Source organism: Polyodon spathula, chromosome 27 (genome assembly GCF_017654505.1).
Source record: "Polyodon spathula isolate WHYD16114869_AA chromosome 27, ASM1765450v1, whole genome shotgun sequence".
Classification (NCBI taxonomy): domain Eukaryota; kingdom Metazoa; phylum Chordata; class Actinopteri; order Acipenseriformes; family Polyodontidae; genus Polyodon; species Polyodon spathula.
Window position 1 is genome coordinate 841,380 of NC_054560.1, and position 21,732 is coordinate 863,111.

At 38.2% G+C, this 21,732-nt stretch overlaps 1 protein-coding gene across 3 annotated transcripts in view; it reads right to left on the reverse strand.

Moving 5' to 3' along the window:
• Nucleotides 1–21,732, reverse strand: part of fer1l6 (fer-1 like family member 6) — a 164,743-nt gene that overhangs the window by 101,401 nt on the left and 41,610 nt on the right. For all 3 annotated transcript variants that reach the window (XM_041231013.1, XM_041231012.1, XM_041231014.1), the window contains 8 exons: nucleotides 18,297–18,387; nucleotides 17,939–18,058; nucleotides 17,693–17,845; nucleotides 11,656–11,827; nucleotides 11,077–11,201; nucleotides 8,081–8,215; nucleotides 6,942–7,091; nucleotides 2,283–2,390 (listed from right to left, as the gene is read on the reverse strand). In XM_041231013.1, coding sequence (XP_041086947.1) covers nucleotides 2,283–2,390; nucleotides 6,942–7,091; nucleotides 8,081–8,215; nucleotides 11,077–11,201; nucleotides 11,656–11,827; nucleotides 17,693–17,845; nucleotides 17,939–18,058; nucleotides 18,297–18,387 — 1,054 coding nt within the window. The remainder of the gene's footprint in view (nucleotides 1–2,282; nucleotides 2,391–6,941; nucleotides 7,092–8,080; nucleotides 8,216–11,076; nucleotides 11,202–11,655; nucleotides 11,828–17,692; nucleotides 17,846–17,938; nucleotides 18,059–18,296; nucleotides 18,388–21,732) is intronic.

Below are 21,732 nucleotides of genomic sequence, written 5' to 3' on the forward strand. Positions count from 1 at the left end.
CATTGTGAAAAGTGTTGAATTTAAATCAAGGGAAGTAATGTTAAAACTGTACAATGCACTAGTAAGACCTCATCTTGAATATTGTGTTCAGTTCTGGTCACCTCGCTATAAAAAAGATATTGCTGCTCTAGAAAGAGTGCAAAGAAGAGCGACCAGAATTATTCCGGGCTTAAAAGGCATGTCATATGCAGACAGGCTAAAAGAATTGAATCTGTTCAGTCTTGAACAAAGAAGACTACGTGGCGACCTAATTCAAGCATTCAAAATTCTAAAAGGTATTGACAGTGTCGACCCAAGGGACTTTTTCAGCCTGAAAAAAGAAACAAGGACCAGGGGTCACAAATGGAGTTTAGAAAAAGGGGCATTCAGAACAGAAAATAGGAGACACTTTTTTACACAGAGAATTGTGAGGGTCTGGAATCAACTCCCCAGTAATGTTGTTGAAGCTGACACCCTGGGATCCTTCAAGAAGCTGCTTGATGAGATTTTGGGATCAATAAGCTACTAACAACCAAACGAGCAAGATGGGCCGAATGGCCTCCTCTCGTTTGTAAACTTTCTTATGTTCTTATGTTCTTATTTAGCAGTTCATGCTCATTGGTTTATATTTGATACAAAGTGTCATTGTGGAAAGCAGGAGAAATGTGTCAAACTTCACTCGAGGTGGTGAGTGTATCAAATCCGGTGAGATGTATTCAATAGACGCTCTACAAAAAGAGTTAAACTGCGTTCTTACCCCAGATTTATTTTTTAAAGCCCATGCAATACATTTTCTTTTTCAATCATCTGAAATGAGTAGTCTATTGTCCATAGCTGCTACTGTAAACCGATTTAACACACATGTTGTACCGCTATTTGTTTAAGTAGCTGTAGTTACAGTGCGTATCGATAAAATGTTTACTTAACTGGGGTATCGGAAGCTGGCAGCAGAGCAATTCGAGACACTAAAACATCAATCTTTCAGAGAAAACGAGACCGTAACACCACACACAGTAATACTATAAAATGAGATTTGTGGAACGACATTTTCTAGTTTGCTATAAACCAGTGCTATGCTTTAAAAATACTTGCATTGCACATTTTGTATAATTTATTTTAAGAATAAGAACAACATTGACAAAGCGTAGCACGCTATCGCATTGTAAATTGGCACAATTACTGTTTTTTCTCATTTCAACATTGTCAAAAGCATGTATTGTGAGTGTGCTTATCTTAGAAAATGAGAAGTCACCAAGAGAGAAAGTAATGGCAGGATACCAAGCTGTACTGGAGAACAGCTACAAAAATAAACAATTATACAAGAAGGGCATCATACCTGCTCTGTTTGCGGGGAAAAGCAGCTGGTGATTGGCCAGCTGCAGATCTCTAACCAGCAGATGGGTGTGTCACAGCGGAGCGTCTTGTGATAAAAGAGGGGTCAGCTAATAGGACCTCAGGGCTGCTAAAGGGCAGAGGACCTTCCACGTTACCCAGACAACAGAGTCTTTAAAAGTCCGAATCGTCCAGTCACTGTACGTATAACTGGGATCAGATCTCTGCGAGTAAGAAGCCAAATCCACCGCGTGTCTTAAGCTTTGTAGAGAAAGAGCCAAAACTGCGTATGGCCGTGTGTGTAACCGAGGTCGGGGTTTAACTGTTATTGAAGACTCCAAACCCACTGGCAAATGTGTGTGTAACTGGGGGTTTGCTGAATTGTATAAGGAATAAGGATTAGTTTAAATAAGTATATAAGTATTGGAGCGAGTATGTAAGCGCAACCTCTATTGATTAGTGCAGTCGTGTTTGCCATCTTTACAGCAACTTTTGTTTGGAGTTTTATTTCCAGTGTTTTATTTAGCTTCTTGTAGATTTGCTGCAAGTCTGCTGTGAGCTAGCATTGTTTATAGCGCTGTGCGGTTCCCATACACATTCTGCGCCAGTCTGTCAAGAGATAACCCATGACCCCTATCACAGGGTCATTTTAAATTAGAAGTGCTTCCTCATAAGAAACCATTTTTAAAAGCTTTGAAGTCAACATGCTGATTAAATAATTTCAATCTCCAAATCAACTAGCTGCAATGTTACTCAGACATGATTTGCCACAACCGGCCATGGCAACAATAAGGGTACCAGCAAAATAATCAATAATTGTGTCCTCTTGGTTTAAATTTTATTTTGGCACAAACAACAAAATGATTGAACCGACTCACAACCCTATCTCGAAATCATAATCAATCAATCTTTATTTTCTACAGCACCTTTCATAGTGCAGCACCATCACAACGTGATTCAGAAGGACATACCTCCACTCTATATCTTTTCAGGACTGGACGGATATTTGCAGGAACTGGAATGATTTGGCCGTCAGGCTCATCGATGGGTGGAAGTGTTTCGGGTTCAGATTCAGGGATCTACGTATTAGAAGAAAAGTGCATTGTTTTATTAGTTCAATATACAAATAACCACAATAAGTGCAGTCTATTTCTACAAATCTGGCGATTCCAGTAGAATGGCCTGGATCTGTGATCTGCTGTGATCTGGCACAAATGAACCCTGATTTTAGGGATACCAAGATATGTAGTACACAAGATTTTAACTGTTTAACAGGCACTAAATATTGCAAATTCCCAGGGTGCAATGAAGGCAACAGACAGTCAGTAAGCCTTCCACATTACACTGTAAACTACTTGCTGTGAACTGAATGGCACCTTTTAAGATGGGCAAGGCCTTGTCAAGACAAAAATACTGGTGAATTCATTAAAAAATAATACAAAAATGTACCTTTCAATTGAATATTAGACATTGCCTCACATGTATTGAATTAATAAGCAGTACACAATGCAATGTTTTGTAAGATTAAAGATTGAAAAAAAAAAAAAGTTATTTGCACATGTAGTCAGGAATTAGGAACCATTTACCTGTCTCCAGTATTCCAGGTGACCCATTATCATGGGGCACACCCCAGGCAGGGAAGGGGAGGGGACTGGAGTGTCCGGGTGAGTTTGCCGGAGACAACAATGATGACAGCAGACATACAGAGTTCCTTAAAAAGCGGTCTAGCAAATCCTGCAGATCTGTACTCAATTAGTCCTGATTGCAGCGTACCAAACAGCTTCCTGAAAATTGGTTTAGCTGGCCTGAACAGGTGGAACAAGTTAGACCGATAATGAGGACTAACCCATAATAATCCATTGCAAATGCGGATGGAAATTCACACTATAAAGTGTAAAGACACTCTCTGGCATTTCCGTGTACATTGTCATTACTAGCCTTTCATAAAAAAATAAATACATCGAAGATACTGAACAGGCAAAAAAGTAAGAAATATGAAAAGGTATGAAAAAAGCAAATAATAAATCTATTAATTATAAAACGATAAAAGTGCTTTTATTACATTAGGTGTGATTCTGGCAAATACGTTTAAGTAAAAGTACAACTATATTCAAAATATAACTAACCTCCTGCATGTGTTTTTATGCACATTCCGACACGGATCATACTCGCATTTTAACTTGCCGGTAGCCTGCTGCTGACACTGAACGCTAAATTCTAAATGTGTTGTTTATATTTAATAATCTCCTTTCTGCTTCGGAACTGCTCTGTACTTTTCCACGCCTGTACTTCGACCACTCGCTGTCGCTGGGAAGACTGCCTCGTTTAACTGCGAATTACTCTTATACTTCATAGTACTAAGTTAGTCCTCCTGAACAGGATCATTTAACATCCGATTTGCTACTGCAATCAGGATCTTGTTTAGTCCGATTTAGCGGATGATCCACCTGTGGTGATTATCTTCTGGTACACTGCAATCGGGATTAGCGTGTCTAGTAATTTTAGTCCAATCAAGTGGACTAAACCTGCTTAATCCGCTAGTTAGACGCATCAAGTGGACTAATTTTGGTATGCTGTAATCGACCACGAGTTGGAAAGGAAACTGAATTCTCGCTGATTTGTTATTGTCAGCTAGGACAGCTAGCAATGTTATTTTTTAGTTACTTTAAATAATACTCGTGTTATTTATTAAAGAAATGACACATTATTTATATACTGTGTTATATTACAGACACGTGGAGTTAAAAAGTTATTGCTATTAGACATGTACATAGTATTGGTAGGGTCAGTTTAATACACCATCGCTTTATAGTGCGACTATTAAAAATGTCAGTTTTCGTTAAGTTATTATTGTGATTTCCTAGTTAAATGTTAAACATTCGGTTGCCACATGTTCAGGGCAGTCTGTAATACAATATAGAAGGGCTGGGAAAGCGAGTGTATACAGCGTCCCGGTACGATGTAAACTCAATTCTCCACGATTTGTTATTGTTTCAGATTTGGAAACTAACCCTCGTCGTCAGAAAGATTGAGTGCCTCATTCATATATGCACAACACAACTAGGGGTGTGTATTGGGACTGAGGATCTGTATTGCAATATATTGCAATACTGAAGACAATATTGCAATATGTATTGCGATACATATTGGAATTCAACCCCAAATGATCCTGATGTTGATGTTTAAGAAATAAATCTACATATATAAACTGTACTTTTTGTCATTTTTATGGAATTTAAAGTATCAGAATGTAATATGACAAATTAAACTCTCATTGTGAAATTTGAAAAATAGAAAAACAGTGCTAATTTGAAAGCTATTTCAAATTCTGTAAAAACATTGATTTTAAATGTAATTAAATGATTATTTTAAAAAATAATCTCTTTTAATTTTATATTAAGCATGTTTTTCAAAAGTGCATCCTATGATTGTGGGAGGCTGTGTGGTCCAGTGGTTAATGAAAGGGGCTTGTAACCAGGAGGTTCCCGGCTCAGCCACTGACTCACATTGTGACCCTGAATCACTTAACCTCCTTGTGCTTTCAGGACTCTGCCGCTGATGCATAGTTCACACACCCTAGTCTCTGTAAGTCACCTTGGATAAAGGTATCTGCTAAATAAATAAATAATAATAAACGTGGGTTTAAAGCTGCTTTATATAATCGGTCAGTACAGAGAGTAAAACGACTGACCTTGCTTTTAAGATTATATATATATATATATATATATATATATATATATATATATATATATATATTACAAAAGCATAAATAAGTGTGACACATTTATTTAAAATAAAATAAATATACTTGTAAGTAATGTTCTGAACTATTTATTTCTATATCTGCTTTGCTGGGGTTTTTCTCACAAACTTACAGAACCCGAACCACTTTTTTTTTTTTTTTTATCTGATGAGATCAAATGCGGTAGAGCCAGGGGAAAAAAAGATATTCAGAATATATTGTAAAATTACATTGTCCAGAACTGTCGGCTTTAAAAATAAATGTAAAAACAATTACAATTGCACTGATACAGTTCTTAAATTGGTGATGAATAGTAATATACTACAGAGCATTGTTCTGATTGAAGCTCTGCATGGAGATGACCTCATAATCAAAAGGAATGGAAAACAGCATGCACGATAAAAATAGCTAACAAATAACCAAACCACCAGAGACAACATTTACCTGCTAGATGCTTTCAAAACAAGCCCAATTTGGCTGGAAAAACAGCAATCTGGCAGCACTGATCAAGGGGGAGTAGCCTAAAAGTTGCATGCGAGACGCACGCATTACCTGTTAAATGTTACCTCAAGTTCAGTGTACAAATAAAACATGAATTCGTATAATATTTTAAGAAAAATCAATATTTTAATTGGTGTTCCGGTTCTTTAAGATGTAAGACTATACCACTGAATTTAAGGTTGGTGGTACCATCAGCATAATTTATTTCAGCCTTGCATAAACAACATACTGCAGTGTTTGATGCTATGCAGCCATCCTTTTATATTGTTTTATTAGGAAATGATTCCACACATGTGACTTTAAGCAATTGAAAGTCTGTGTGCTTCTGCCATATTTTCTTCTGTGTTAGTGCTGCTCGCATTACGAGTTCTCGCGGGAAGTGATTATCTCGAGATAATAGCTGAATATTTTCCTGTAGACGTTTCCCTGAATTAGCTAAATAAAAAAATACCAGTACTGTTGTTCAAATACCAGTTATCGTATTGCCTGATAAACATCGCAATATACTGGTATATGGGTATTATCGTATTGCCTGATAAACATCGCAATATACCGGTATATTGGTATTATAGTATTGCCTGATAAATGTCGCAATATACCGGTATATTGGTATTATAGTATTGCCTGATAAATGTCGCAATATACCGGTATATTGGTATTATTGTATTGCCTGATAAATGTCGCAATATACCGGTATATTGGTATTATAGTATTGCCTGATAAATGTCGCAATATACCGGTATATTGGTATTATAGTATTGCCTGATAAATATCGCAATATACCGGTATATCGGTATTGTTGCAAACACAATGCAACACATTTTATCCAGTTCCACTGGTGCACTTACTGATTAAAGTTACACAGTGTAGCAATTCACATGCTCCATAAAGTGGGTATAAGTTTAACCCACATGTCCCTTTTATTAGGGTCAGTAGCCTGGCTAGGTTAAAACTCAATTTCCCATAGTTTCTTGCTATCACCCACTGTGGTGTGCTTGCTGTTATGTGTGATGCCGTAAGTGAATGGTGCTGTGTACGACAGACATGCCATCTTAAGTATTATGCAGTGCACTGCACAATAAACAAGCTCAGCGGTTAATATAGCACTGTTTCATGTCACAAAGACTTTTTTTGTTAAACTATCAAACCTATAAATATTCTCTTTTAATGTTAGTTTATGGATTTTCTAAACATTTATTTCTAGTTAACTAAACTGAGGCATTTACACATTTTAAATTATGTTACCATTAAACAGTGATAAAGAAATACAGAAACAGCACAACCAAAAAGTATTACCACAGGGTTGTTTGGGTTGAGTTAGAGGCGCCATGTGTTTGTTTGTTTGTTTTCCAACCTTAAATTAATTCATCTGAATTTGATAACCTACCTGTAGCAATTCAAAGGCTGCAAGAAGCTCTCCACCCAGCATGCTCCCACAAAAGATTGGGTAATATTGAAGCAGGGGTGGGGTGTAATGCTCCTCAGCCAGCTTCACTTCAGGAACAGCCAGTGTGGAGCCAAGATATTCTGCCTTACCCTATTGCAAAGGGATATTAAATACAAAGAGAGATGTTTCATTTGAATCTGACAGTACAGAATGAATGCTCTGTAAAAAAAAAAAAAAAAGCACCGCAGCAATTAACTTAAACATCCATGAAATAATATTGTGAAATTAACAACTTTGAAATAATGGAAAGGTTTATAAGAATTTAGAAACTAGCAAGACCATGATGTTTTGGATTGAACAGCAGATTTGATGTTTCAAAAGTGCACCATTCTGGGATTTTCCATTTTTACTTTCCATAGTGACTTGAAAGTCCCAAAGTATTTCTAGAATAGTTCACACACATAAAAAGGGTAATTCTGTGGTAAACCATAACACCTCCAAATTTCAATAGTGGCCCAGCAATTTAGTTTTTATGAAGGGATTCAATTCTCAGGAACCATTTGAGCAAGAGACCTGTTTTTTGTCCATGAAAAGTGAACTCAAACTTCTCCAAAAACCATGGAATATCAATAGTATGTTAAATTAAATTACCTGAAATTAATATTTAACACAATTTCACCCACATTACATAGAAGTTCCAGGAAACATAAGGAGGTACATTTTGTCAAATATCAGACATTCACAGAATTGCAGAAGCTCTTCTTTTCAACAGAAGCTGTGTAAGCCTGGACCAGCAGAATTCCTAGATTCAGATGCTTCAACTGCATCAACTAATAGAACATACTTTTATGAACTATAGCACAGCTTAGTTACATGCCTTCATTTTGCTTTGCATTTTAGCAGAACGCTCCTGTCATGCCTAAGTTACTCATTTATTTAGTTGTGTTAATGAACATTTTGAAATTCATTTGTGGCTTAAGTTTGTGGCAAAAAAACTGTGAAACAATTTCTATTGAAATAAAGCCCCACATCAACCACAGCTGGGTTTGTTTGTGTGTAACCCTCGGAATTAACATAGCATTTATTTAAGACCCTTCAAAATGTATTTAGAAAAATAATCTGCACTCAGACAGACTCACCAGTGCATCATCATCATAGAGCTCTATGACAATAAGGGGAGGGTCCCAAGCAATGTCTTTTACTTCACCGTGAAAGGGAATGTTATTGAAAAGCAGCATCTGGTTCCAGGTGGGGGTCAGGGTCTGATTAATAATCTAAAAATAAAATGATGCATTTAAATAGACGGGTATTTTACAGTGTGGGTCAGATCTTTTTATTGTTGTTTAAATAATGAGTTAGCAGTTAAGTGCTACCAGAGAACAAACAAAAAATATATAGCATGTCTGTTCTGATGTCACAAGTGCATTAACATTCCCATCATCAAATTGGTACCCCTGCCTGTGCTGCCCCTGGATCTGACAGTAAGCTTAGCTCATTCTACACTCAACAAGCTTATTTGCAGGCATTCTGTACAAATACAATTATATCATTTGAAATTCTTCCCAATCACACAGTTTTTCATGTCACGGTTAGCATCTGTTTAATTTTTTTTCTTCATACATATAAGGTTGTAACAGTGTGCCACCAAATAAATAAGCATGGTTTCTATAGAAACATGTGGGGTCCCATTCTGATATCATTGGGAAATACCCTTCAAATGCATTTCACGTACATTAGGAATAATCTTTCTTTCAACAGGTTTACTTATAGTTGTGTACTGATACTTATATTTTTCTGACACATTTATTAATGTGTTGATTTAAAAACAAGAAAAGCTGCCCTTCCCTTACCTTTACAACTGAGGAGCAATCAATGCAATTTGCTTCCACATTGTGTTTTAAAAGCCAATTGGAAACATGTGTTCCTCTCGTCCACGGCGCTTACATTGTTACTGACGTACCGAGCCCATAAACTGACAACGAAAATGTGTTGCAAATCTAACTCATTTGTCATGTAAACCTAATATGTGAGTTTTAGTTGGTTTGATCATGACATGTTCTATATTAAACAACACTGTCAGATTGGTATTGAATGATATTCAATTCTTGTGTAAACAAGAGAAACCGAGGAAGTGCATTGTATTGTGTTCACTATTTAACACATTTATTCCATTTAAATAATACCGAACTTCAAATTTGTTAAAGGCAATTGCTGGTAAAATACAATACACATAATAACCATTTCGTGTGATTTGAACATTTACAAATTATCAAGTTATTTTTGATCAAATTGTGCAAATTATTTTGATCAAATTGCGAAATAGAATATATCAAACAAGCAAAGAACAAAACATAAAGAAGAGACAGCTTCTCTGGTCTTTGGTCTGCTAGAGGATCTGTGGAGCGCCTTTAACAGTCGGAAAGAATTTCGATTGTCCAATAGTTCATTCCTAATTTGGAGGACATACACAAAGAAAACAAATACTCTCTTTATACAGTAGCAGAGCTGATCTGGGACTATGCATGGCTTCATTTTTGTCAATTAAAGAAGTGCTTCTATGTGTGTAATGGAGTTGTAAATGCCACAGCAGCAAGCCTTGCAGAAACAAATACCAAATCACTGTGTTTTTCTAAACCTAAATTGTGATTTTTTTTTTTTTTAATGAGCTCTCATTTCTTTATATGTATCTAATTTGAATGAGCTACTTTAATTTGACCGGTCTCTTATCATCTAAACAATCAAAACAGTGTTTAAAATGAGGCTCAGTAGACCAGTGGATCTCTCAGTATGGTTTCTTTTGAAAATGTTCATTTACACCAAAGCTTTTTCTTTCTTTCTTTCTTTCTTTCTTTCTTTCTTTCTTTCTTTCTTTCTTTCTCTTAAAAAACAGTGATTAGACAAACTTGGATTGACATTTGATTTTGCTGTTTAAACTGTGCATACCCCACAATTAATTGTTATTTGCAGATTCAGCAGCATCTTTAAAATCTGTTCGGGAATGCATTTGCTCAAAACACATTTCGCAATCTGATTATATCGCTTTACTCACAGACTAAAGAAGCGATCTCTTTTGTGCTACATTCTTTGATTGTTTGATATTTTCTATTTTGCAATTTGATCAAAATGATTTTCTCAAAGAGCAAAATAACCTTTCATTTTGTTCTTTGATCATTTGTAAATTTTGACTTATTTTTGACAGTATTTTGATGTGTGCTTGTAATACGCTTTAACAAGATTTGAATAGTCATCAATAACTTCAAAATGCTCAATCAGAATTCTATGATAAAACTATATGAAATGTTTCGACAAGTGCCTTCTTCAGTGTTCTGTTTATCATAAAAAATTAAGTCCATGAATATTATAACTAAGGCTTCAGTTTTTCAGTGTTTATTCATTACCTTTTTCAGTGCTTATTTTTAGCTATTTTATAGTTTTATGTAAATGGTTTTTTTAGGGGCTTTTGCTTTTTATATACTGTATAAAATTAATGTTTTCAGTTACTTTCCAAAATGCTTGGGTGTTTCTTTGTCACAATATGTATAGCGGTACCTCAACAGTACTTAAGCTCTAGCTTCTTTCATTTGCTGTCTTCCACAACAAAAACCTTATGGCTGCTGGCACATATTTATGGGGTTTTTGTGTGTAGACATTTTTTTTTAATTTTGCCACAATTTGCAATTCTATTTTAAATGCTCCGCATCTTAACTGTAATACAGCTTTAAATCCTGAGAACAAGGCCCCATTATCGATTACTATCTTGTTTTAAGTCTTGCGGGTGGAGTCTCCAGTAGAAATGTCAGAATGTATCCAGGGTGTTTTATCAGTTTTTATCAGTTAAAACCAAAAATCAGAAGCCCTAATTACATGGCAGCTATCTTAGGTCACAGGTCAAAGTGAAGAGCAATGTTAGATTTTGCATTGCATTTTCCATAAAATATAATATTGGCATGTGTGATATAAGCAGTTAAAAAGGAGAGGCAGTGGCAGATTTACAAAAACATCACAGGGATTTCTAATAAATCTGTTCCGATATAATTCAGACATACTGACAGGGTAATTAAGGACTGAAAACCCACTTCCTGTCCTATTCTCAGCAGATCCCTTACTGTTTAAAAGCTTGAAGAATGAATGTTACCATTGTGGATTGGCTTTGTGACCCAAATGAAACTTTCGCAAAAGGATCAGAGAGTCCAGTGCTGTCTGCAGCGATTAATCCCCTGGCTTGGTACATGTGAGCTCTCAGCTGGAACATGTGCTGTGCTGTAGAGTTATGGGGGGGGAAATGGTTAACATAATATCTAGTTTATTTAACAGCAGAAATATAAATATAAATATATATATATATATATATATATATATATATATATATATATATATATATATATATATATATATATATGTGTGTGTGTATATATATATATATATATATATATATATATATATATATATATATATATATATATATATATATATATATGTGTATATGTATATATGTATATATATATATATATATATATATATATATATATATATATATATATATATATATATATATATATATATATATATATATTTACACACACACACACATATAATATATAATGTATGTATTTTCCTGGCATATCATTAAAATCACTTCAAACAAATACATTTTGCATTCTTTTTTAATCAACAGTTTATTGATCATATTTTGATGAAGGTATTAATAACTTACATTTATATATCAGATTATCAGGAACGTTATGATGTCCAGGGCTACTGGTTAGAAATTCTGGTTCATATCCAGAAGGCAAATTTTCCAGGATAGCATGGGAGTCTTCAGAATGTCCCAGCCACATGTATATATCCACCTTTGCTTGGACAGCAATGACTCGCTTTCCAGGTATCTAAAACATATTTATACAGTGCGTGTTAATCCTGCAGAGGAATATGCATTGTGGCAGGGTAAGGAGAGGAAAGGTGTAGTCCTTGAGGTTCAGGACTACATACCCCAGTATGCCTCGGCCTGGAATTCAAGCGACAATGGGAAACCTGGCCCTAATGCACTTGAGGGACACCTGCCTGGGATTAAGTAGACAGGTGTATATATAGCAGATGTAATGAAGGGTACGGCCCGAGAAAAGACCCGTGGAGACAGACCTGGGGAAAAAGTATTGTTATACTTCTATGGCTGGTTACTGGTAAATGGCTTGGCCGGCCAGTTTTTAGCTAAGACTGTGTGCAAAGTTTAACTAAAGGTTCCAAAGTGGAACTAGGTGTTTGAAAAAATATATACAGGCACCATCTGTTGGTTAAGTGCTTGTTCTTACACTAGAAGACAGTGAAAAAGGTCCAGAGAGCGGCTAACCACACCCCACTTTGCCTCAGTATATACAGCTATGGTCAGAGGTTTACCCTGTAGCAGGATTTTCAACTGGGGGTACATGAACCCCGGGGTACTTCTAAGGGTCAGGGGGTATGCAGGACGATTCAGAAATGCAAAAATAAAAATGAAACTAAAAGAAAATGAAGATCTTAAATTGATTTTTGTTATGGTATTATATATGACCTCTAAACCACTGTGAATAAATATTACGTTTTTGAGTAGCAGCTCAAGCTTCTTACAGAAGTCCTTAACCGCAGATGAAAAAAAAAAAAAAAAAAAAAAAAACTATCTTGTATGTAGTTTCCACTTGCATGACTGAGAGGATTTCCACTCTGATAAGGTGGGGGAAGCAGAAGTCTGATAATACTCTTTGCTGCTCACAAACTTTGCTGTTTTCAACTTATTTGTATAATTGAATACTAATCAATGAAACACAATCTCTCTTTTTTAGAAGTATAAATGCACTGGTAAACAATAAATAATCACAATACTGATACTTTGACTACTTCTGTTTGATTTATTAGGCACAGCTGCATTATTATTATTATTATTATTATTATTATTATTATTATTATTATTATTATTATTATTAGTATTTTATTTGGCAGACGACGTTATCCAAGGTGACTTACAGGTGTTACAGGGCAATACAAGGTTACACTGCAAAACAATATTTAAATAAGTGCAAACACTATTAGAATACAATGAGATAACAACTTATGATTAAAACAATTTTCACCTACGATGACATGACAGTATTGCAATAGTGCATAGTAGGGGTAGTTCTGGTAGTCTAAATGTCAAAAGACAGTGAGAGACGGAGCAGTCCTGAAGTTCTCCGGTAGCTGGTTTCGCCACAGAGGGGTAGGTAAGAGAAGGAGCGAGCACGGGAGGATTGAGAAACGAGGGAAGGCATGACTAGTCGACCAATTGAGGAGCAGTGGAAAGGGCAAGAGGTGGTGTTGGGAGACCCAAGGGACTGGAGATAGGAGGGAGTGTGTGGTGAAGAGAGCGGTAGGCAAGAACAAGGATCTTGAATTAACTGCGAGCATGTAGCCAATGGAGGGTGCGAAGCAGAGGCATAAAATGAGAGTAGTGAGGTTGGGAGAAAACAAGATGAGCAGCAGAATTTTGAATGAGCTGAAGGGGGCGGATAGCCAAACCATGGAGACCAGCAAGAAGAGAGTCAGCAGTCCAATCTGGAGAGTACAAGAGCTTGAGCCAGGAGTTAAGTGAAATAAGCAGTGAGAAAAGGATGGATTTGGTGATGTTGCTAAGAAAGAAGTGGCAGGTGTGTGACACGGAGGAGACGAGTGACCTGAGGGTATATCAGGGGATGCAGCGAAGCAATCTGTTCCTTTGTTATGGTTATGATCTGTAAAGAAGAACCAACTATAAAATAACTGAGTGTTTTGTTTTGTGTTGTTTTGCCTGTCTATTAAATTGTCACATTTGTCATTTATAGACGGCTAATATATCGGTAGCTGTCGGTACAAAGCCAGTACCAAACCTCGGCTTACACTGCACTACTGTTGTCACTGTTCTTGTTTAAATTTACCACTTGCACTAGGAGCACTCACTATTGGACTGGTGGTCATGTATGTGTATAAAGTGCTTGTTATTTAGTATTATTGTGCTGGGAGACTATGTGTATAAATGAATTGGCTTGTTATTTTATGTATTATTTTGATTGGGACTAAAGTGAACCTTGGTGGTGTAGTGACCACTGGGCTTTTAACCGTGATTACATCACCTAAACGAAGAATCTGTTAGTTTGTTATTCCTGAGCTGTAATGCAGAACCACACCACTGATACCCTGTGTTTTGCCCTGTCAAACTACTTTGCACACACTGGCCTTTTAGTACCGTGTGTCCTGTTTTAGGTGTTTGCATTCCTGAGCACTGCATCACCTCTATACCTGTGCACTGCAAACTACTTTGCAACACATGGTGTTAGTATTGGGATTATGGATGTCACTGCACTATCCACGTTGGTGCAAGCGCTGGATTATAAATGGGAGGACGTGGAGAGAGAGACTAAGTATATGTCGCTGATCAAAAGAGGCGGCCGTAGGAAAGCACCCAATGTGCCAGCAGGACCCATGATGATGCCTGCCAAAGCAAGGGTGCAGAAAATGTATCTGGTCGTGTTCGAGTGATTGGCTACCACTGCGTCATGGTCCCAGAAGTACTGGGATAGCCAACTGGGCACCTGTTTAAATCGAGGCGGCCCAAGCCACCTATCAGACCATGACCAATGCCGAAGCCGACCAGTACTACTTGGTCAAGCAGGCCATCCTCTGTCAATTTGAACATCACGGGAAAAACTCATCAGGTGCATTTCAGGGAGTATCAGTGGCCACAGGATAACCGCCCCAGGATGGCCACTCAACGACTATGTGACCACATGGTTCACTGGCTCAGCCTCCTCCAGGAAACAGGGGTGCAATAGTGATGGAGCAGTTCTGCTATGTGGCTGGCACCAAGTCCCAGCATTTTGCTTCATAAAGTGAATGAAACCTGCTGAAATAATGTTACGTGAACTTATTGAATAACACACCACTTTGTAGTTTTCCATACATAACGAAAAACTGACAAAAATGAAAAAAAAAATGACATTTCAAAATCTAACATGAAATACTGTATTACTATTATAGCTTCCGGTAGACTTCAGTAATATTATTTAGTAGTTTCCTTTCCTTTAAATAAAAGATCTAAAGCTCAATGTTTTTCATTGGTTCTACTCTACCCCTGCCGTACACGAGCGGACAACGCATTGTTGTTTTTTTAGCACATTGTAGTACTTTGTGACTTCGCAATCAAATCAACAATGTTGGATCTCCTTTCACATAAAACCGCAGCCGTACTGGTGTATGTTTCCTTTCTGTGGACGAGGTTAACTCTATAAAGACCCCGCCGGCTGCTGACAGCAAGTGAGCATTGAGCGCACACATGGCTAATTTACATATTCAAATAGCAGGGTGAGGGTTAAAACCTCAAAGATTGTCTTTGTATGATGCTGCTTCTTTAAAAAATGTGTAGCATTTACTAGGTACGTTTTCAGCGTTTGTAGTTTAATCAGTCCAGTGTTTTATCCACGTTTTCTTTTTTTAAATAACTGTATTATTGAGTTGAGCAGGAGGCTGGCCACCCCCATTTTGACAGCGAAATCACTCATTTGTTCTGTGCTGGAGCTGGAGTGACATGACTGTTCTCTTTATTTGCAATGCGTTTATGTGTTTTTTTATTATTAATTAATTAGTTGAAGAACTCCTTTGTCGTGTGAGTGCAACACCCTACACCTCCACACTAGTAATTATTAATAAAAGCAAAAGCACATTATTATTATTATTATTATTATTATTATTACAATTATTATTATTATTATTATTAAATTGAATCCTGGGAGTAAAAAAAAAAAAAATCAATCCCAAAATCCTGGGATTGGGAAGTGTGTGGAATTGGATTCCCTGTTCCAGCTCTATGAACGTGTTCATATCATACAGTGACTGCCCATCAACAAGCTTTAATTGTTTTACAGCTGATTCTCATGAACAGACGACTACACTGAACACTTTAACACATCAGCATGATATACATATCCCCTTTCTACTCTAAACAAATTTGCTTTAGGAAATATTCATTTCAAAACAGTGTGCTTATTCTGGCTGTATTCGACACTGCACAAGATACATACAGCATCCCAGCTCAATTATATTTGTAACTTTGTAAAATGTTTTTATACAAGCTGACCCATCTGTTTTCTCACTACACTTCTGCATTTGATGGATGAAATACGTGATTTTTGTTGAGAAATGCTTTCTGATTTTGTTTTCACTTGGAAAATTAGTTTTGTTTTTCAGAAGCATAACCTGTTTTTGGACTCTTAATTTGGAGTCTTATTGGAGAGTCTGGATTTTGAAATAATTTTACATAGTATTTTGCATTTGCACCATCGTTAACAATTAATTTTATTTTGTTAGTTTTTAACAGCAGTCTTCCATTTCCAGTACTTAGTCTGAACTCTAGTCCCTCCTCTTTCCCTGTGTGCCTTCTGAGCCAGCAAAGAGAGACTTTTATTTTTAATGGCCTTAAAGCTTTTTTTTTAACTTGAAGTCCTATTGGTTCATTTTTAAATATAGAATTACATACTCTGTGTATGGCTGCATTGTTTACTAATCTGGGATTTGTTTTACTGAAATCTGCCTGGCAACACATGACAAATCTATAAAACTAAATATTGGCTTGCGGTCTAATTGGCCTTATTTTACAAGCTGTTATCAGCTTCTAGTGTCTAGAGTTAAGAGGTTTTGCAAGTACTTAATCTACAAATTGAAAAGACATTTTTCCCCTGTTTTCATAGGTGGACTGGATTATTTGGAAATTGGTACAGGGCCTAAAAAGTGTGAAAACCACTGCTCTAGGGGATGCAAACCCTTTGGCCAACAGCATACAAAAATCTGCAAGAAAATTATAGCCTACAGGTTAATGCACTGCTAACTAATTTGATTTTGTACAGTTTTTAAAGATTAACATACATTCTGTTACTGTAGTATGCAAAATTCAACTTGATTTGTGATTTTGAAATGCAATCCTGAGTATTAAGTATTCACTAATAATACCTTTTGAAAATGACTGTATACTTAAAGAAAGAAAAACATATAAAGTATAGGTCAAGAGGTCAATATCACGGAGAGTAACATGGTTAGCATGTGATGTTTATATTACCATCAAAAATGAAGTCACTACGTCAAACAGTTTCTGAGATGCAAAGTTCTGACACTGCCGCAGGAAAAGGTTAATTTTCTTTGTAAGGCACCCATGATCGAGCCTGGCCTAGGGAATCACACATGACTTCTGTGTACCGAGTATGAAACCAATATCACAATGCCTCAGGCCTTATCGTTTGGAACAAAAAAGTAACTTGAGCCTTATGTCAGCCATCTTAGGGCACAGGTCAAAGCGAAAGCTGCTGTTAGATTGTGCCTGAGGAGTTTCCACAAGACTCAAAATGAAGTTACCAGATTAAATATATACCATCTTAAGTATGAAGGTGCAGATTAGTGACAGTGATAAAGCCGATGTGGTGCAGCAGGTTTGCAAACTCATACAAGGTCTCTTCACAGGGGTGCTTGATCTGGTGTTATTGTGCAGTTGGCTGAAATTGAAAATTCCAATAAAATATTAATGCAGCTTCTGATAACATTTGTGGACTTAGACTGCATCAACACATGATTTGTGCTATTATACCTTAGCAAGTAAACCTGGAATTGGTATTGATAGGTACAAACAGCATGTTTATGACTACTCCAAAAACTGTGATTCAGGTGATCAGGTGAACAAGCAGTTTCATGGATGAGTTTAATTGGTTCTATAATAAACTTACTTTGAAAAAAATGGTCTTAATCTTTGCACAGTCCTTTCCCCTTTCATGTTCCAGTTGAGAGTACAGTAGATCCTTGGCTGGAATTCGAGCATAAGCCACTCTCTTGTTGTTGCTGAGCATCCAGACAAATACATCCGGGATAGTGTGCTGAGGCTGTGAAATGTAAATTTAGAAGAAATTGTGAATTGTGGTTGAAGTGCCTCCCTTTTCATGAGAAATACACAATTTCATAATGTTTCACATCACCTCTTCCACTAAAAAAAACAGTTTCTTGGTGTAATTCTGGGATACTTGAATCAACTCGGTCAAAGTCAGTCTCTTCCCTTGCTGTTGCATAATTAACACCACTTCTTTTGACATGCTTTCCTGGAATAGAATACAAGCAGTTAGCTTTATCTTTATCTTGTTGATAGTATTTAAATATAAAAAAGCTCAAAATAAAATTAAATAAAATCTAGTTTAGACTTCCAGTGCCCTTTCTCAAAAGCAATATACATTTGATCTAAATTGATCAAGGACAAAAATGTCCATTCTCAGTTCTGCAGCAAATGCTGTACAAATATTATTAATTTGTACCCTTAAAACCCTTCAATTGTATTCATACCAGCTCCTGTTTGCAAAGAGTAAGCCTCTTCTTATCCAGAACAGTAAGATCCTTCATTTTTACTTTCTTCTCAGCAAAAGTAATGAATTTTCTAGAGGGGAAAAAATAAATTAAATTGGAATGAAAAGAAGTTTGAAAAAACACACAAGGCACTTTCTTCCTCTAGGGTAGGTAGTGTTGTCCTCTGGTGGAAGGAATTATTAGCTGTATTTGGGCCTTTTCAGAAACATAAAACACTAGAAGAGATTAGAACACTAGGAGGGAATTTGGCCCAGCATTGTTCATCCAGTTGCTAATAAGATCAAAGTCTTTCTCGTGGCTGACCTGTTCTGGCTGACCTGACCTGGTATTTAAATCCTACAGTTATATGACAGGATTTTAAAATTAAATGTATCAGATACTTAGGAAATGAAAAAAAAAAAATTAACATTGCCTTCAAGCCAATAATCTGTGACGCCTGCATGATGTGGGAAATCAGAGAAAACCCAGCAGAGCTAAACCAAGTGTGTGTGAAGAGCTGCAAGATCCAAGAATTGCTTCATCAAGTAAGTACCCTGGAAACGGAGCTGCAGGAAATGACAGAAGCAGGAGCTTGAGGAGCTGGCAACCTCAAATTCTTGGAAGTCTGCACCCCAAACAGACACAAACCCACCAGGGAGATAGAAGAGGATCAAAACAGCTGGGTTCAGATAGGCAGGGACAGGGGAAAAAAGAAATAGTCAAACACAACCACCAGAAATCAAAACATCAAACAAATTTGACCCACTTCAAAATTTCGATGATCAAAACCAGCATCAAGAGAATGAAAGGAATAACATCCAGGGCCCTATTAACAGTGGTGGCCAGCAGCAAAAAGAAGGGCGGTCATGATTGTCGTTAACTCCATATTGAGAAACACAGCAAGTTCAGTGCACAGTTTGGATCCCGTTACTACAACAGTGTGTTGCCTTTTTCTTTGTCAGGCACATCACTGAGAACGTGGACAGGCTCCTAGAATGAACAGAAGGCGACCTGGTAGTAGTCGTTCAAATTGGTACAAACAACATTGGAAGAGATAGACCAAGATGCATCTACTAAATGCATTGCTGAAATCATGGTGCACACAGGAAGGCTTCACCTTCCTTGAACATTGGACCACATTCTACAACAAGGACTATCTATATAAGTGGGACGGACTGCACTTAAATAAAAAGTGAACCAATCTACTCGGAGAAAGGATCCTTGAGGAGGTTCAGAAGCATTTAAACTAGAAACTGAAAACAAAAGGCACGATGGTCAAAACAGACTAACACACAAACACAGAATAAACACAAGTATTGTGCTAGTCTAAACTTGCACATGTAGCAATTGTTATTCTCTGGTTTCGTTTTTAACCTCACTCCCAACTCTCGTTCCGCCTCTGAACACACTCAGTCCGCTAAGGCTAATGATCACCTTATTTATACAACTGTGGCTCCAATTAAAGGTTTCAGCCACATTCCCATGTGTTTTTGCAGGAAGGATTTTAACTTCCTCCCTGCCACCCACTATTCCAGACATGCACATCCCCATGCTCACATACCAACATACCTTTTAATTCACCCATGCTTCACAACCCACACTATACATAATAAACCAAAACACACCCAGGGGCATGGGTGACAGCTGAATGCAAGGGCTCAAACGGAGGTTTCATGAGTGCTTCAGCACAACGTTAAGCCTCCAACGAGGAACAATATCCTTCATAGGCGGCCTAAGGCATCGAGCTCCTTTCAAAAATTGTGCCACCAGGAAGTGAGCTCCTGGGGAGACTGAATCAATTTTGACATGGCAAGCTGAAATAGCTGCCAGATAGACCTTTAATGTAGAGGGGGATTTCACCTCGTCAAACAGGTCTTGCAAAGACTGCAGTATAACTGCCATTGGACAGGTTCTGGGGACAAAACCCCCAGGCACTGTACCCATACTGGGAATGAATGGACGCTGCTCTGGCATTTTGCAGGGTGTCAGTGACCCTATTAGAAAGTCCCAGATGGCTCAAATGCAGCCATTCAGGGGCCAGACCCAGAGCCGTTGGGTCAATGGATCAGGATGCCGCAATGTCCCCCATGCCCGACTAAGCAGGTTGTGCATTTTGGCAGGTTCCACCACTGGCCGCTCAGGAGCTGCATCAGAGCTGAAAACCAAAGTCTCCTGGGTCAATAAGGGGCTACTAATAGCACCCTGGCTGGGTCCTGCCTGATTTTTTTCAGACACAGCAGGAGCATGGCGAGTGGTGGGGAGGCATATTACATTTGGTGTGCTAAAGCATCTATCACCACAAGGTCCCTGGCTCCTCTTATGGAGAACCAGAGGGGACAGTGGGTTAATTCCTAGGAGGCAAAGAGATCTGTCTCTGCTCTCCCGAATCTCTCCTAAATGAGGCTCACCACCTCGGGTGAAGCCTCCATTCTGAGGAGCTGGGAGCTCCCCTTGATAGGTGATCCACCGCCTGGTTTATCACTCCGGGCAGGTGTACCACCCGCAGTGAGAGGTGTGCCCAGAGCAAAAGCTTATGGGATACTCAATGGAGACTGGCTTGCAATCTGCATGATTTGACAGACCCAAGGTGGCCGGTGACGAGTTCCGTGTGGGCCACTGTCTGCACTGGAGACTGGGCACAAATGAGCCAGTCGTCCAGGTGACTGAGCACTCTGATGCCTCTGAGTCTCAATGGGGCCAGAATAGCTTCCATGCACTTCAAAAAAGGCAAAGGGAGCTAGAGAGAGGTCAAATGACAGTACACAGAGCTCGTACGCTGTTCCTTGAAAAGCGAACCACAGATACCTTCTGTGCCCTGGTCTTATGGGGATGTGGAAATACACGTCCTTTAGGTCCACCGTGGAGAACCAGTCACCTGGCCTGATTGACTGCAACAGCTGTTGCATGGTCAACATTCTGGACCTTCATCAACTCAGAAACAGGTGGACCTGCATGCTTGGGCACCAGGAAGTACCTGTGGAGAGTGTGTACCATGCTAATAGCCCACTTATGCAGTAGAGCTGTCATCTCCAGAGACAGTACCGCAGCATTTTGCTGTAGTCACGCCATGAAAGGGGAGTGGACCGTGTTTGAATTGCAGAGAATAGCCTGTCTGTACAGTAGTAAGCACCCAGATGTCCATGGTGCATTGACACCAATACTCCAGGTGGCTCCTTCAAAAGGGGCCCTGGGCTTGTGGCAGCAAGCCCCTAGGGCTGCCGCTGGGATTGTGGCTTAGCCTGAGGTTTTTGCCTCTATGCCTGACGGCAGACCTTGTTAAAGCTTCCACGGTGCACAGCTGCAGGTTGGTTATGAAAGCCCCCTCTGGCTGTATTTGCAGCCGGCTGTGCCAGTTTCGGAGGCTGCTGGGGCCTTGGGTGTCAGTTTGCCACTAGTTTGCGCAGCAGGGATGGCAGCTTGGGAAGCAGACGCACCA